At 44.1% G+C, this 17,536-nt stretch overlaps 1 protein-coding gene across 2 annotated transcripts; it reads right to left on the reverse strand.

The window, feature by feature from the left end:
- Positions 1-726: 726 nt before the first annotated feature.
- Positions 727-16,514, reverse strand: thbs3a (thrombospondin 3a). Of its 2 annotated transcripts, XM_026371543.1 has the most exons (23): positions 16,208-16,514; positions 15,152-15,358; positions 11,297-11,550; positions 9,851-9,953; positions 9,587-9,613; positions 9,398-9,480; positions 8,317-8,368; positions 8,088-8,236; positions 7,830-7,967; positions 7,558-7,632; positions 7,190-7,342; positions 6,724-6,834; positions 6,493-6,600; positions 6,252-6,411; positions 6,035-6,153; positions 5,878-5,930; positions 5,268-5,449; positions 4,611-4,789; positions 4,388-4,436; positions 4,091-4,287; positions 3,673-3,845; positions 2,073-2,212; positions 727-1,884 (listed from the first exon to the last, which is right to left on the reverse strand). In XM_026371543.1, exons 1-23 carry the CDS (start codon positions 16,287-16,289, stop codon positions 1,823-1,825), a joined length of 2,856 nt encoding a protein of 951 aa, XP_026227328.1. In that variant the 5' UTR covers positions 16,290-16,514; the 3' UTR covers positions 727-1,822. The 2 variants fall into 2 exon arrangements, with proteins under 2 accessions (XP_026227328.1, XP_026227329.1); XM_026371544.1 differs by lacking the exons at positions 9,398-9,480; positions 9,587-9,613; positions 9,851-9,953; ... (1 more) ...; positions 15,152-15,358; positions 16,208-16,514 and adding an exon at positions 8,691-8,697.
- Between the last annotated feature and the right edge of the window lie 1,022 nt (positions 16,515-17,536).

Here is a 17,536-nt window from a genome sequence, read left to right on the forward strand (position 1 = left end):
TCTTTCCTCCCAGGGTCGGGCAGGTCCGGGATGCGGTGCACTGTTGTCATGTCCCCCTCCAATATTGCACTCGTCCCGGCCTCCCCGTCCCAGGGGCTACGACCCCGCCCCACATCAACTGACAAGCAGGAGACAGACATCAGCCAGTCAGGGCAGAGCTACGACGTGAACAGCACGTCACACTTCTCCTGCAGTGGACCAGAGTCCACGTTCTGCTGAGCTTCAGTTCACTTCAGTGATAAGTCGTCCTGGTCCAGTTCAGGATGCTGCCACCACCTGGTTCCACAGATAGGATTCAGTTCTTATGTTGGATTAAACAGAACTGGTTCCAGCAGCTTCTGGTTTCTCCACGTTCCTGAGACGGGCAGCAGTGTTCTGTTTGGAGAGCAGTGTTTTCAACAATCATTGTTCTCTGTTCTCCTGATGGCGACTTTAGAACACTGAAGTCCTCCACAGTATGGAGGCTGTTAGCTGATGTTCTCTGGGACCTTCTGGACTCCTAGTTCTAAATTACCTTTAAACATCTCTTCTTCTGTGGTCTCCAGAAGTCTCATCGGACCTCCCAGAACCACAGTTGATCACCGTTCGTCTAGTTTTGGATCTTAGGATTCTGATTTACTCCAAACAAAATCCAAATTCAAAACTAAAGTTTAAAGAATAAAAAAATGATTCCGATTTAACACAGAGTCTGAAAAACACACACACACGAAAACTCACAGACGGGACTTTATTCCAACAGACACACATTCATTTAGGAATCCACAGAAACATGGAAAAGGACCATTCCACTGTTTTTCATCCGGGCTCATCAGCTGTCAGCACTGTGGTCTGGGTCACGTCACAGAGTTGAAACTAAATCTGACGCCATTCTTTTTGGGTCCTTTGTTATGTGGACGCACACAGAACGAAGAACAAGAGATTTTCAAACATATTTGTTGGTTTTTGGTTGTGATGAATGAACCGGGCATCGAAAGGGACAAGCAGACAAACCGTTTGGATTTCGACGACCCGTTACAGCAGGATCCTACCAAACTTATTTGCAGTTTGTGTATCTGAACATTTAGGAGACCTGTGCCTTGTGAATGCACCACCGAGCCGACTCGACTCACTTCAGTACCAGTACTTCATTTTTCACTGCAAATACACGTAGCACATAAAAAAGTACCAGGTACCAGGTACTATGCTCAACATCTGCATGCTGGAAGAGCAAAACAGGTGAATCGGGTCGAGTCGGGTCAGTACCATTTGGTGATAAAAAACTTTTTATCTGTGGAGCTTGTCGCTCGCTCGTCCAGGTCACCGTTTTTTCAGGAGCTGGTTTCTGTGGGAACTGGACTTGCTGAAGACGTTTCATGTGAAAAGCTTCCTCAGTTGGCCGGACTGACTGGGAGTCTCAGGTTTTTAACCCCCGCGGACTCGTTCACACCTTCAGCGTCTCCTGTGCAGGGAGGCCGGGACCGGCGGGGGTGTTGTAGTCGTAGTTCAGCTCGTTCCAGTGTGATGTCAACGACCTCTTTCACTCCTCTGTCATAGCACCTGTCTTCAGGTTCCACCAGCTGGCGGGACCTGAAGAAGCCTTTCAGAACAAACGTCTTCAAGAACCAAACGGCACTTTTGGGACGTCTCAGCTGAGTGTTCGTGGACAGATTTTATTTTGAAACCACTGTGAGGACATTTTGATTTCAGGGACCAGGTTTGGGGTCGGGCTCTGGGGTTACACATTTAGTTGGGATGCTTCGGTTTGGGGCGTGCGGCCGGGGGGGTGCATTATGTACATGTGTGTCCTCACAACTCTACAGACAAACAAGTCCGGGTGCAGCTCTCAGACATGAATGTGCATCAGAACCTGTTTGCGATGAGACTGGAAGTCTTGAGGCACCGTGTCTGAAACAAGAACAGACCAGAGGTCAACGAACGGCAGGACCAGTACTACAGACTACTGGAGTCCCGAATCTTAATACTGAACCTGAGCTGATCCAGACTCTGATTTGATCCCGGTCGTCTCCTAAATTAAATCGGTGTTTAAGCTGTTACAACATTTGAGACACGATGGGACAGTTCAGACTTCGTACCGTTACATCTGTAGCGCAGGTTGGACCAGATGATGTTTTCCTGGGAGAAGCAGAAGACGCCGAGTCTGCCGCCTCTCATCGTGGTGTCGATCACAACGCCGGAATCCGCTACCATGTCCATCCCTTCAAACAGCTTCACCCTGAAACACAGAAGTCCTGCAGATTTCAGTCCCTGAGGCCACAGCAGGAAGCAGCAGCTGGGAGCAGGAAAAATCGAAAACGATTTCCTTCCTGAATATGAACCAACATGTGATGAGGAACCTACAGCGCGTTTCCTGACACAGAAAGCTGGTTTCCAAAAGACCACGTACACAGTAACGTGACGTCATTGATACCTGCACCAAGTTGTTTCTACTAAATCTCTGAAAGCAGCTGCACAGAGGCTGAGAGAGGACGACCGACCTTCACTTCGTACTCTCTCTCCTTCTCTTTCTAGACTTTCTACAAAACCTCCTCCTCCATTATTTCCCTCGTTGACTCACTGAAGAATGTGTCTTGGTCCTTATGATGCATCTGTTCGGGGTTTGACCACGTTTTAAAAGTAGACATCAACTGACTTCAACTTTCCCACAAACACATCAGTGAATCTGCTTCACGACTCACTGAATGCTTCTAACGTGAGGAGCTTTTGCAGAGCGCCTCTCCGTCTGATCTGCATATCAACGGCTGCCGAGGCGGATTCTTGCCAGGGCTTTGGTTGCCATGGAGATGAGTACAATAGAGTAACAGGGGGCCCCGGGGCCACAAAGAAGTTCCAGAGGGGAAAGAATGCAGTAAAAAGAAAAGAGAGAGAGAGACGGAAAACAAGAGACACAGAATGACAGAGTACTGCAGTGTCAGTACTACAAACCACTGCAGTGTCAGTACTACAAACCACTGCAGTGTCAGTACTACAAACCACTGCAGTGTCAGTACTACAAACCACTGTAGTGTCAGGACTGATATATGAAGTATGTATGTTTTTATGACCACATCTCCTCTGTCTCCACATCATGCAGAACACAACTCATGGAGCTGCTGCATCAGATTTAAAGCCCTGACTCTGATCTACAGAGGGGTCAACTCAACATCACTGTCCTACCTGAACTCCTTCATCCAGGTCTACAGTCCCTCCTGTCCTCTGCACTCTGGCAGTGAATGTCTTGTGGTTCTCTCACCTCAAAAGATCCCATATTTAACTTTTCAGCTCAGTGGTTCCACGGTGGTGGAACGACCCACTCACTTACTACGACCTACTAACTTTCAAAAACCATCTGAAAACAGAACTCTTCAGAACCTTTCTCTGCAAATCTTAGAAAAACAAATCTTGCACTTTCACCTCATGGAACTAAAACAGTTCTTCCTACAGCTCTTTACTTTAAAGTTCTTGTCCTTGACTTAGATATTTTGCTTTTGTACCTCACTTGTTAGTCACTTTGAATAAAAGCGTCTGTTAAATTACTAAATGTACATATAGTACTACAGCATTATACAGTATCTGTACAGGTACTGCAGTCCTGATATTACTGCGTCGGATTCAAAAGTTGGCTCTAGCACACCTGCATGTCAGGTTTAGGGTCTAGTTAAAGCAGACCTACACCAGGTCTGGATGTGGTCTTACCTGATGTATCCGACCTGCGGTCGGTGGCTGAGCAGCCAGCGGTACGAGGTTTTGTCCTTCCAGCCTATATTTCGTGGATCCTTCCAGAGCAGCTTCACCTCTCCAGGTGTGTCTCCGGTGTGCCACAGGGCATTTCTCAGGAACTCTCCTGGTCCGGTGCGAGACTTCACTGCCTGGGGGACGGACACACGGACAAAGGGATTTATGGAATTTCTGTATCGTCGAGCCAAAAACCTGCACACAGTTCACTCTGAAGTAGATCAACTAGACTCAAACAACTCAAACTCAAAAACAAAGAGCTGCAGGTTTTTGCAGGTCAAGTCAGAATCTGGTGAGACATGAGATTTTGATTGAAGCTACAGTGGGCTGATCACCACGACTACGGTCACGAAACAGGAGAACAGAGTTCAGTAGGTACCTTGAGCTGCAGGGCGGGCTGGGCTGTGGCTCTGAAGGGCAGCGACTGCCAGTACGCCTGCTCCGTCTGTTTCCACATCACCACGTAGAAACTGGACGAGTCCTGATAACCGAAGATAAATCCGGCGTAGTCATCGTCCGTCACCGTGTTGACGTGAAACGTTCCCTCGAAGTCGACGCCATTAAACGCCGTGTACCCTGCATACACACAGACGACGACGAGGTGTAATACAGGTCTAGGACCGAGGACCACTTTGTACCGGACCAACAAAGATGAAGTAGCAGTGAAGGTACGTACCCACAGCTAGACCAGGATCACTGTTCATCGTCTGGACGATCTCCATCCCCTGAAAATGAGCGAAAACTTAGAGATTGATACAGGAACCAGAACTTTGTTGTATGACACTGACAGTAGCCTCCAGATCCACAAGGGATTTCTGAGAATAAACTCCAAACTCTAGTGAAGGTCACTGTTGAGGACACTCGAGCGTTGTGCTTTCTGGTAGAATAAGAAGAGCCACCTGATTCAGAACCACCCAGTTGGGGTCGATTTGGGCGTCGCCCTCTGGGTCCAGAATGACCGTCTGATAGGCTCTGAAGTCAGTCAGAGTGACCTCGGCGCTCTCTGGACACACGTCAATCAAATCCATCACGGCGTCGTTATCGAAGTCGTTCTCGCAGACGTCTCCGACACCGTTCACTGAGGACAGACAGAACATCCTTCAGCACAAATGTATTGAACTGCTGATCCACTTGTTTCCCACCAAACTGGGTTTGCAGAACCTTCTTATCGTTCACCAACGTTACCGTCTTCTGTGGGAGACCTGTCTGCGGCTGCCTACAGCTCCTGCAGTTTGGTCTACAGCTGATGTTCTGAAGGTTTTTCTTTTCTCCACCTGTTCTTGTCTTTTTCCTACTGATTGTCACAGCTGGACTCTGGATGTTCTGACTCCTGTTTGTCTCAGCAGCCTGCCGTGCTGGTCCCGTTGTTTCCAGCTCTTATTTCTGCTCCTTCTCACTCCCTTCATCACTTTTTTCAGACTGTTTCTGATTTTACTTTTTATTTTCAGACAGTTAACGTCAGTCTTTTGGGCCTTTTCAGGACTTTTACCGTTTCAATCTTTACTGTTACTGTCAAACTCGAAATCGGGATTTGAACTTTTTTTGCATATTGGTACCGTCTGAGTCTTTCTGGTTGGGGTTGACGATGAGACGACAGTTGTCGTAGTCGTCCAAGATGCCGTCGTTGTCGTCGTCGTGGTCGCAGTCGTCTCCCAGTCCATCGTTGTCAGAGTCCAGCTGGGAGCTGTTGGGGATGTCGGGACAGTTGTCTCTGCTGTCCTGGTGACCGTCTCCGTCTCTGCAGTAAGACAAAACAAGAGGACGTCGCTTTGGACTCTATGTCTTGTGTGTTTCATGTATCTACGTTCATTTGTTCTTAATTCATTCATGCCAAACTCTCCTGGTTCTGTTCTGTGTTTTTTATGTATTTTTCCAAATATGTTAAAACATTCAGCAAAATGAAATACGAAGGTTTTCGCTATACACACACCAGATCAGTAAAGGTACCGCTGTGAGTTAATGATGGGCACTACAGCTGTCACATACAACTCTCAACCTTCAATCTTCACACCTGTCCACGAACAGCTGAGCAGCCAACTGTCCCCTAAGCTACTGAAACTCAGGGTGTGTGTGTTAAAATAGTTCCTGCACTACAGTCGTCATCCTGACTGTATCAAACAGAGCCACTGCGATGAGTTGTGTGTCGACTGTATGCGTTAGACGTACGTGTCCTGGTTGGTGTCACAAACGTCTCCCACCAGGTCGTTGTCTATGTCCGTCTAAAGAACAGAGAAGAGACATTGATAAAGACGCCGTGACCATGTGTCGATGATGCAGGAGGTTTGTTACAGCGATATGAGAAGACGTCTGCAGGTGACTGTACCTGCATGGGGTTGCTGAGTTCAGGACAGCTGTCACAGGCGTCTCCAACTCCGTCTCTGTCTCTGTCTGTCTGCATCGGGTTTGGTACCTTTGGACAATTATCCAGAACGTTGGGGATTCCTGAACAGGGACACAAACATCCCTTCGTTTAACTGAAAAGTGTCTCAAAGGTCCTGGACATACGTGTGTGTGTGTGTGTGTGTGAGTGTGTGTGTTACCGTCTCCATCAATGTCCTGGTCACAGGCGTCTCCCTGTCCATTGTTGTCGGTGTCTTTCTGGTCGCTGTTGGGGACGGTGGGACAGTTATCGCAGGCGTCTCCAAATGAGTCGCTGTCCGAGTTCTGCTGGTCTTTGTTAGGGACCAGCCGGCAGTTGTCCTGAAGGACGGAGGACACCCAATCACATGACAACATTACAGGTAACAGCTACTACACGCAGGAACACTCGTCCCGTCTCACCTCAACGTTCTTAATGCCATCTCCATCTGCGTCCTCGTCACACTGATCTCCAATCCCGTCGTTGTCCGCGTCCTCCTGACCAGAGTTTGGAGTGAAGACACAATTGTCCTGGTGGAAAACAACCGGTTTTCAGTTTCAGTCCAGAAGAACGTTTAACCACCTGACGAGCATCAAGTGTACCTCGTTCTCTTTTAGTACTCACATACAGAATGGAGAGGACAGGTGCCTCACCTGTTTACAGTGTTTGTCGTTGTCCATGCAGGGCAGAGAGCGGTCTGGGTAACCGTCGATGTCTGTGTCCACTCCACAGGTGTTCCCATTACCTGCCCAGCCAACGTTACACTGCACATACAGCATAATATCACACATTTACCTGAAGCCACTTCACAGTGTCCAACGTACAGTACAGGTAACAGGCACCTACTGTCCTGACTCTTGGAGCAGAAAAGGAAAGTGGAAAAAAATAGAAATATGATCCGGGATATGAGCCACTTCCAGGTTCCTTCACCAGCCCAGAGCTACACGACCTTATTACCAACAGGAGAATTTCTGGGCAGGATCTTTACGGAGGAGGAAATCATTTCTCACCTTTAACATGTAACTGACATGTCGCAGTTTGGACATAACTAATAATCCGATCAATAACTTAATGACAGTGTGATGATGCTGAAAATTATTTACTGACAGACGTCCTCACCCTGCAGGCGACCTCCCCGTTCCTCTCCATGGTGCAGTGAGCGTTGGTGTCACAGGGGTTAAAGGTCAACGCAGCACACGACTTTCTGGGGAAGCAACCCGATGTCTGGTTACCAAGAAAACCAGGTTTACAGCTGCCACACTTATAGGAACCCTGCAAGGCAAGACAGATTTATTTCAATATAAACTGTGTTGGAGCAGAGTGTCCAGCAGAGGGCGGCACCTCCCCTTGCTCAGCTGGTTCCAACAGTAAACTCCCCCGCTCCTTTCACAAGTGTTCCTCTACCTTAATGGTCACTAACTGGTTATCTGTGTGTGTGTGTGTGTCGGGGGGTGTGTCAGCGGGACTGCTCAACCTGCTCAACTCACCACTGTGTTGATGCAGACAGAGTTTGATACACAGGCGTCTGGTAGATCGACACACTCATCGATATCGACACAGTCCTGAGACACAGAGACAATTATTATATAGTAGTAGTAGTAGTAGTATTTTCTTTTCCCTTTGTAGTAAAAGCTGCACCAACTGTCAGAAATACTGACGAACGCTGAATGGCTCAGATCTGGTTTCTGTCTGAGAACAAATCAAATCCAGTTTCTTCTCACTCACATATGTTTAATGGATCTTTGCGTGTGTGCGAGACCTGTTTGTGCGTCTTGGCGTAGTCCAGTCCGGTTCCAGCCAGTGGCGCCCCCCACAGACCAGGAGGACACGGCTGACAGCTGAACCCCCCCACAGTGTTCACACAGGCGCCAGTAGAGAAACACGGCTGTAGCTCACACTGAGGAAGAAATGGGGGCGAGCGTAAAGGTAAGATGGATGTTTTCTTATCCTGTCTGTTCTCAAACCGAACAGAACGTGGTTCTCTGTTCTGTTCCTCTAATGTGGTTCTGTCTGTTACCTCATCAATATCCTGACAGTGCGTTCCGTTCCCGGTGGTTCCAGGTGGACAGGGTCCACAGGTGTATCCCGGATACTGCAGGCTGTCCATACAGGACACGCCTTTATAACAGGGGTTGGGGGAGCAGCGGGAACGTGGTTCGTGAAAACCTGCAGAGACAGAAACAGAGCCATCCAGACCAGGTCCTCAAAAAACTGAAACACGACAGAACGAAGAACTGCTGACTCACCACAAACCTGGCACTCCAGGATGGTGTTCCTGATCAGAGCCATCTCCTTCACCTGAGGACCAGAGGACACGTCAGCAACCTCTTCACAATACCTGTTCTTTGACGACCTGTCTCACCTGTTCTCCGATGTCCTGTCTCACCTGTTCAATGCCCCACCTGTTTTCTGATGTCCTGTTCTCACCTGTTCTACATCTCACCTGTTCTCTGATGTCCTGTTCTCACCTGTTCACGTCTCACCTGTTCTCCGATGTCCTGTCTCACCTGTTCACGTCTCACCTGTTTTCTGATGTCCTGTTCTCACCTGTTCTCTGATGTCCTGTTCTCACCTGTTCTCTGATGTCCTGTCTCACCTGTTCTCTGATGTCCTGTCTCACCTGTTCTCTGATGTCCTGTTCTCACCTGTTCACGTCTCGCCTGTTCTCTGATGTCCTGTTCTCACCTGTTCACGTCTCGCTGGTTTTCTGATGTCCTGTCTCACCTGTTCTCCCATATCCTGTCTCACCTGTTCACGTCTCGCCTGTTCTCTGATGTTCTGTTCTCACCTGTTCTATGTCTCATCTGTTCTCTGATGTCCTGTTCTCACCTGTTCTATGTCTCATCTGTTCTCTGATGTCCTGTTCTCACCTGTTCTATGTCTCATCTGTTCTCTGATGTCCTGTTCTCACCTGTTCTATGTCTCATCTGTTCTCTGATGTCCTGTTCTCATCTGTTCTATGTCTCATCTGTTCTCTGATGTCCTGTTCTCACCTGTTCTATGTCTCATCTGTTCTCTGATGTCCTGTTCTCACCTGTTCTATGTCTCATCTGTTCTCTGATGTCCTGTTCTCATCTGTTCTATGTCTCATCTGTTCTCTGATGTCCTGTTCTCACCTGTTCTATGTCTCATCTGTTCTCTGATGTCCTGTTCTCACCTGTTCTATGTCTCATCTGTTCTCTGATGTCCTGTTCTCACCTGTTCTATGTCTCATCTGTTCTCTGATGTCCTGTTCTCATCTGTTCTATGTCTCATCTGTTCTCTGAAGTCCTGTCTCACCTGTTCTCTGATGTCCTGTCTCACCTTTTCTCTGATGTCCTGTCTCACCTGTTCTCTGATGTCCTGTCGCAGTTCTCCCAGGATCTGATTGAAAATGATGAGCTGACCAATCAGAGCTTTGGTTTGATCACCTGATAGGAAACAGTGAACAGTTAGTTACCTGAGCACATGTGAACTGAGGTGATCTGTGACTATTGATTAGTTTAAATGTGATTGATTGTTTTGATGTGATCTCACCGAGGATAGAGTTCAGCTCCCCGCTTACTGAAAAAATGTAATTACTGTTAGTTATCATCACTTGTTTTATTTTATTAAACACACAGATTCTTCAGATGCTGACATGTGATCACCTCCACTTTAATACTTCCAGGTGTTCTCAAATATTGTAATTCACAGATTTACATTATTAAAACAGTTCTGTGTCTTTCAATAGAATAAATCAGCTCCACTTTTACCAGCTGCAATCTGCGGGACTCTAAAGGTCACGTGACACAAGCTCACCTGGGCTGTAGGCAGAAGAGTCTCCTTGGAACGGACAGTCAGTCAGAGATCCAGCTTTAGCAACACTGCCCCCTAGAGCCAGTCTGAGGGACTCCACAGCTCCCTGAGAGACACAGACAACAACGTTAACACAAAGGATGAGTTTGAGGTGTGCACAGAGAGTTGGTTAGAGTTAGAGTTGGTTAGAGTTGGTGAGAGTTAGAGTTGGTTAGAGTTGGTTAGAGTTAGTTAGAGTTGGTTAGAGTTGGTGAGAGTTGGTTAGAATTATTTAGAGTTAGAGTTGGTAAGAGTTAAAGTTGGTTAAAGTTAGCTAGAGTTGGTTAGAGTTAGTTAGAGATAAAGTTGGTTAGAGTTAAAGTTGGTGAGAGTTAGTGAGAGTTGGTTAGAGTTAGAGTTAGAGTTATAGTTAGTTAGAGTTGATTAGAGTTAGAGTTGGTGATAGTTAGTGAGAGTTGGTGAGAATTAGAGTTATAGTTAGTTAGAGTTGATTAGAGTTAGAGTTGGTGAGAGTTAGTGAGAGTTGGTTAGAGTTAGTTAGAGTTAGAGTTGGTTAGAGTTGGTAAAAGATGGTGAGAGTTAGTTAACGTTGGTTAGAGTTAAAGTTGGTGAGAGATAGTAAGAGTTGGTTAGAGCTGGTGAGAGTTAGTTAGAGTTAGAGTTAGTCAGAGTTGATTAGAGTTAGAGTTGGTTAGAGTTAGAGTTGGTGAGAGTTAGTGAGAGTTGGTTAGAGTTAGTTAGAGATAGAGTTGGTTAGAGTTAGAGTTGGTGAGAGTTAGTGAGAGTTGGTTAGAGTTAGTTAGAGATAGAGTTGGTGAGAGTTAGTGAGAGTTGGTTAGAGTTGGTTAGAGATGGTAAGAGTTTGGTAGAGTTAGTTAGAGTTGGTTAGAATTAGTTAGAGTTAGAGTTGGTTAGAATTAGTTAGAGTTAGAGTTGGTTAGAATTAGTTAGAGTTAGAGTTAGAGTTGGTTAGAGTTAACATTGGTGAGAGTTGGTTAGAGTTAGAGTTAGTGAGAGTTAGTAAGAGTTGGAGGTAGTTAGAATTGGTTAGTCAAAGCTAAAAGCTGCAGTTACTGGACCTTCAGTGTAACTTCAACACTTTCTTCATTTTGTCATATTCCATTTTTCCTCACACATGTTGTGCAGCAGCTTCGGAACGTTCCCTTTTTACTTTGTGCTGCAGATTTAATGAAATGGATGAAAATTAGATTTCACTTGAAGAATAATGAAAAAGGTCAAATGACCAAATCAGCACTTCACGTTACGTTTCAATAAAGTGTAATGTAAGTTCAGCTTCAGCCTCGCGGTCTCTCTGCTTCTCCAGGGAGACATCAGTTCATCAGGTAACAACGAGTCCTGCAGGTAAACTGAACCAAATGGTCTGAAGAGTTTCTGAAGCTGCTGCACACGTGACCAGGAGATCCCTCACCCCCCTACTCTCTCTCTGACCTGGAGTCGGGCGTAGGTCTTCTGTCCGTGTCTGATCTCCACCATCTCCGCCTCTCGGGGCAGAGGGACCAGCGGCGGCAGACCGTGGCTGGAATCGGCCAATCGGCAGTCAACATACAGCTCTGCATTCATGTTGTCCCGATGGAGACCTCCGAGCCGGAGGATGATGGAGTGAGTGCGGCCGTCAGCCAGGTTGGCGTTCTGCAGATTGATAGTGTGCAGCTTCCCGTCCGCTCTGACGAAACGGACCAGAACTGGGGGGCAAGAAGAACCGTCAGCTTCATGGTGCAGCTCAGAAACAGGTTCAGTTTAATGCTAGTAGGTCCAGTTAGTTTAGGTAGTTTAGTCAGTCAGTTAGTTTAGTTTAGTTTAGTTTAGTTTAGTCAGTCAGTGAGTTTAGTTTAGTTTAGTTAGTCAGTTAGTTTAGTTTAGTCAGTCAGTTAGTTTAGTTTAGTCAGTCAGTCAGTCAGTCAGTCAATGAGTTTAGTTTAGTTAGTCAGTTAGTTTAGTTTAGTCAGTCAGTTAGTTTAGTTTAGTCAGTCAGTCAGTCAGTCAGTCAATGAGTTTAGTTTAGTCAGTCAGTGAGTTTAGTTTAGTCAGTCAGTTAGTTTAGTCAGTCAGTTAGTTTAGTTTAGTCAGTCAGTCAGTCAGTTTAGTTTAGTCAGTCAGTCAGTCAATGAGTTTAGTCAGTCAATGAGTTTAGTTTAGTTTAGTTAGTCAGTTAGTTTAGTTTAGTCAGTCAGTTAGTTTAGTTTAGTTTAGTCAGTCAGTCAGTCAGTCAGTCAATGAGTTTAGTTTAGTCAGTCAGTGAGTTTAGTTTAGTCAGTCAGTCAGTGAGTTTAGTTTAGTCAGTCAGTTAGTTTAGTTTAGTCAGTCAGTCAGTCAGTTTAGTTTAGTCAGTCAGTCAGTCAATGAGTTTAGTTTAGTCAGTCAGTGAGTTTAGTTTAGTCAGTCAGTAAGTGAGTTTAGTTTAGTCAGTCAGTGAGTTTAGTTTAGTCAGTCAGTAAGTGAGTTTAGTTTAGTCAGTCAATGAGTTTAGTTTAGTCAGTCAGTTAGTTTAGTTTAGTCAGTCAGTCAGGGAGTTTAGTTTAGTCAGTCAGTTAGTTTAGTTTAGTTTAGTTTAGTTTAGTTTAGTTTAGTTTAGTCAGTTAGTTTAGTTTAGTTTAGTTTAGTCAGTCAGTTAGTTTAGTTTAGTTTAGTTTAGTTTAGTTTAGTCAGTCAATGAGTTTAGTTTAGTCAGTCAGTTAGTTTAGTTTAGTTTAGTTTAGTCAGTCAGTCAGTCAAGTTTAGTTTAGTTTAGTTTAGTTTAGTTTAGTTTAGTTTAGTTTAGTCAGTCAGTTAGTTTAGTTTAGTTTAGTTTAGTTTAGTTTAGTTTAGTTTAGTTTAGTCAGTCAGTTAGTTTAGTTTAGTCAGTCAGTTAGTTTAGTTAGTTAGTCAGTTAGTTTAGTTAAGTTTAGTTTAGTCAGTCAGTTAGTTTAGTTTAGTTTAGTTTAGTTTAGTTTAGTTTAGTTTAGTCAGTCAGTTTAGTTTAGTTTAGTTTAGTCAGTTAGTTTAGTTTAGTTTAGTTTAGTCAGTCAGTTAGTTTAGTTTAGTCAGTCAGTTAGTTTAGTTTAGTCAGTCAGTCAATGAGTTTAGTCAGTCAGTTAGTTTAGTTTAGTCAGTTAGTTAGTTTAGTCAGTCAGTAAGTTAGTTTAGTTTAGTTTAGTTTAGTCAGTTAGTTTAGTTTAGTTTAGTCAGTCAGTCAATGAGTTTAGTCAGTCAGTTAGTTTAGTTTAGTCAGTCAGTCAGTCAGTCAGTCAAGTTTAGTTTAGTTTAGTCAGTCAGTTAGTTTAGTTTAGTCAGTCAGTCAGTCAAGTTTAGTTTAGTTTAGTCAGTCAGTCAATGAGTTTAGTTTAGTCAGTCAGTTAGTTTAGTTTAGTCAGTCAATGAGTTTAGTTTAGTCAGTCAGTTAGTTTAGTTTAGTCAGTCAGTTAGTTTAGTTAGTTAGTCAGTTAGTTTAGTTTAGTTTAGTTTAGTCAGTCAGTTAGTTTAGTTTAGTTTAGTTTAGTCAGTCAGTTAGTTTAGTTTAGTTTAGTTTAGTTTAGTTTAGTTTAGTCAGTTAGTTTAGTTTAGTTTAGTCAGTCAGTCAATGAGTTTAGTTTAGTCAGTCAGTTAGTTTAGTTTAGTCAGTCAGTCAATGAGTTTAGTCAGTCAGTTAGTTTAGTTTAGTTTAGTCAGTTAGTTAGTTTAGTCAGTCAGTAAGTTAGTTTAGTTTAGTTTAGTTTAGTCAGTTAGTTTAGTTTAGTTTAGTCAGTCAGTCAATGAGTTTAGTCAGTCAGTTAGTTTAGTTTAGTCAGTCAGTCAGTCAGTCAGTCAGTCAGTCAGTCAAGTTTAGTTTAGTTTAGTTTAGTTTAGTCAGTCAGTTAGTTTAGTTTAGTCAGTCAGTCAGTCAAGTTTAGTTTAGTTTAGTTTAGTTTAGTCAGTCAGTCAATGAGTTTAGTTTAGTCAGTCAGTTAGTTTAGTTTAGTCAGTCAATGAGTTTAGTTTAGTCAGTCAGTTAGTTTAGTTTAGTTTAGTCAGTCAGTTAGTTTAGTTTAGTCAGTCAGTCAATGAGTTTAGTCAGTCAGTCAGTTAGTTTAGTTTAGTCAGTTAGTTTAGTTTAGTCAGTCAGTCAATGAGTTTAGTCAGTCAGTTAGTTTAGTTTAGTCAGTTAGTTTAGTTTAGTTTAGTCAGTTAGTTTAGTTTAGTCAGTCAGTCAATGAGTTTAGTCAGTCAGTTAGTTTAGTTTAGTCAGTCAGTCAGTCAGTCAGTCAGTCAGTCAGTCAAGTTTAGTTTAGTCAGTCAGTTAGTTTAGTTTAGTCAGTCAGTCAGTCAGTCAAGTTTAGTTTAGTTTAGTTTAGTTTAGTTTAGTTTAGTTTAGTCAGTCAGTTAGTTTAGTTTAGTCAGTCAGTCAGTCAGTCAAGTTTAGTTTAGTTTAGTTTAGTTTAGTTTAGTTTAGTTTAGTTTAGTTTAGTTTAGTTTAGTTTAGTTTAGTCAGTCAGTTAGTTTAGTTTAGTTTAGTTCTTCCTGAGGGGGGGGCGTGCCAGGAATTAATTGAGAAGCACTGTCTTAAAGGGACAGTACAACTGAGTGTCATCAGCATATATGTCCTAAAGAGAGCATGGACAGAGAGAATAAGATTGGCCCCAACACTGAACCTTGAGGGACTCTGTACGTACGGGAGAAAGGATGACTTGCATTTATTAACGGAAACACAAAACGATCTGTTGGACAGGTATAAAGAGAACCAGCCCAGTGCTTTAGTCGGTCCAACAAAATGTGGTGATCTACTGTGTCAGGATGTGCTGAGAGTTTGTAGTGTCAAGCTGCAGCAAGTTCTTATAAATTCGGCCTCGGCCCAGTAACGTTGAGCATTGACCCGGTCCAGGTCACTTGACCTTTGCTTCATCACTGCCAGCATTTCTACACTGTCTGCACCTTTATCCAAACTAAATTCACTGTTCACTTCATTTAACTCATCACTTTTAATCACAAAATTGAAGCTAGAATCCCCACAACCTACCAAGTTGCTTATAGAATCTCCAGGATAATATATTTGTGTATTACTGAGTCCCTTCCCACCCATTCCCTGCTCCTGATTTCCCATTAGAGTTCTTCACAATTACCTGGGACCTTCAATGAGGCTCTGAGATGTAAAAAATAAAAGATTCAGTGAAACATTCAAACCGCAACACGACTACATGTTGTCACAGACATGTTCTCTCATTGTTGTTGCTTCACTTTTCACATGCTGCCCAACCTCAGCCTGCCGGACGGATTTTAAAATGGAGAGAATTTGAATGAGCTTTGGTTTGGTGCAGTTCGATTTCCACCCACCTTTATTGATTTTCCCCATGACAGCGACCTCCAGGTACTTCCTGTTGTCCTGTTTGCTGTAGAGACCCAGCAGGACACCGCCGAGCTTCACCGGCAGCCGAAATGTTGACACCACGTAGAGGTCACTGAGCGCACTGAGTCTGGCAGACAGCTTCTCAATCGCTGCTAAGGTCTGATCTGGATCCTGGAGACTCAACAGGTCGAGAACTGAGGATGAGGGAGAGGAGGAAGAGGAGGAGGAGGAGGAAGAAGTGTAACAGGACGAGGGAGAGGAGGAGGACGATGAGGAGGAGGAGGAGGAGGAAGAAGAGTAAGAGGATGAGGGAAAGGAGTAGAAAGAGGAGGAGGACGAGTTTAGTTCTGATGGAACCGGTTTGACTGTACCTGCAGAGCAAAACCACGTAACACCAGGACCTGGTCTTCCTGATTCCAAGAGATTCTACTAAATACTCGTCAGACTGATCCGAGTTCTGTCAGCTTCAGTCCAAAACTCAGTGAATTCTTTGATTTTAGTCAGATGTGAAGATTTGATGCTTTTCTTCACAGAATCTGTTCTGGACTCTGAAGACCTGGTCTGTGGGACTGGACTGGAACTAAGTACAGTACTTTACTTTACTTGGTTCCTGCGTTTTCATGCTTCAGGGTACAGTAGTAATTGTTCCAGTACTGCATTCATCCTCCGTTACTGAGTAATTCGTAGTAACTTTACTGATTTAATGTAGTTTTTACTCTCACAATTACTGCAGCAACTTTGCCTCAAGTACTTTTACTTTTAATACATTTTCCTGAGTACTTAAACACTTCTAGTATTAGTATCTAGTACTAGTATTTCTAAAAGTGAAGCATTAGTAGTTTTAATTAAGGATTTAAGTACTTATTTATGCCACACACAGCTCATGCAGTACAAGTATTAGGTGGTATAACATGGTAATACTCCACTTCTAAGTACTCCTACTTCTATTGTGTAGTATGCAGCTACTGGAGTAGAAGTACTCGGTTACTTTCCACCACTGTTTTACTGCTGGTCCCACGTGAGGTTAGTTCGGTGTTCGGTACCTTGAACGTCCGGTTCGGTCGTGACTCCCGCCGCCAGATGAACCCAGATGACGGACAGCAGGACCGGGAGAGTCCAGTTCATGTCTGCAAGGTTACCGAGGGACCCGGACCAACAGAACCAACAGAACCAACAGAACCAACAGAAACGCAGAACCAGGATCAAAAACTTCTAAACTGCCGAAGAGGGACAGATAGAGGAGAAGGTCCGGAACCGGAGACCCGGGAGAACGAAGTGGATCCACACCGACAAAGCGCTGCGCTGGGCGGGGAGCGGAGGACGCACGGAGCCGGAGAGGACTACCCGTCGGTGCACGCGCACAGCTGGAAACTGCTGCTGCTGGCGCGCGCTCGACTCTGCTCCTGAATGCGCGTGCACGCACGTAAGCTGGACCAAGCGCGCGATCGTGGACAGAAGGAGAGGAGGAAACATTAAATGATCAAAAAAATGAATGGACTCTGGTTCAGTTTTTTTTATTTTGAACGGAACCAGTTTCACTGGGAAAGAAACGAAGATAATTCAGAAGAAAAATAAAGAAATCAAATTATGACATAAAAACGATCATCATGAAGACAAAACTGTTTTCTATCAATTTAATATTTCCTGGATAAACGTGAAATTCTGAATGAAACTAAATGTTTAAAACATGGAGTTTAATGAAACTGACTGAATAATTAAATGTATAAACTGAGCTCCTCATCCATCAAGCCAGCCTCCACAACAGGGGTGGGCAATTAATTTTTATCAGGGGCCGCATGAGAAGCCTGAATTGTGTCAGAGGGCCACCAACTTTCTTTCATTGTAAAATACTTAAATTAAATATTTTGAATACCTGGTACTGATAATCAGAAGAATAAAGCACTCTGTAAATATGTATATTAGGTTATGTGAAACTGTGGTCTATTGGTTAAATAAGAAAAACAATTATTGAACCAGTGCAATTTATTTTTTAACTTGTTAATCTCCACAAACAATAACTTGTAATGCTTTCCACCTCATGTTACCTCTTCAGTGAGAATAATCCAGTCTGTTCTGGGCTTGAACAAGGGCATTGAAATCTGGCGGAATGTCTGAAGTGGCTATGCGAAGGACAGCTGAGAGGTGGTCATCAGTCATAGAGGATCTGTGTTTGGATTTGTTGAACTTCATAACTGGGGATAACCTGGCGAACAGCATCACCTTCACTCACACACGTGTATACGCGAGTGAAGGTGCTACGTCTATGACGTGCATACGTAGCGACGTAACGCTTTTCAAAATAAAATTTCAAAATAAAAGTAAAAAAAAAAGTTTAATTTATGGTGTTTATGATTGGCCTCACGCGGGCCGGA

The sequence above is a fragment of the Anabas testudineus genome, chromosome 16, assembly GCF_900324465.2.
Source record: "Anabas testudineus chromosome 16, fAnaTes1.2, whole genome shotgun sequence".
In the NCBI taxonomy this organism is placed as follows: domain Eukaryota; kingdom Metazoa; phylum Chordata; class Actinopteri; order Anabantiformes; family Anabantidae; genus Anabas; species Anabas testudineus.

Coding starts and splice junctions, on each gene's coding strand:
- thbs3a (XM_026371543.1), bottom strand. CDS start 16,289: ATGAACTGGACTCTCCCGGTCCTGCTGTCCGTCATCTGGGTTCATCTG. Junction 4,437..4,610: donor ACTGGGTGGTTCTGAATCAG/GTGGCTCTTCTT, acceptor GCTCATTTTCAG/GGGATGGAGATCGTCCAGAC. Junction 3,846..4,090: donor AGCCCGCCCTGCAGCTCAAG/GTACCTACTGAA, acceptor TCCGTCCCCCAG/GCAGTGAAGTCTCGCACCGG.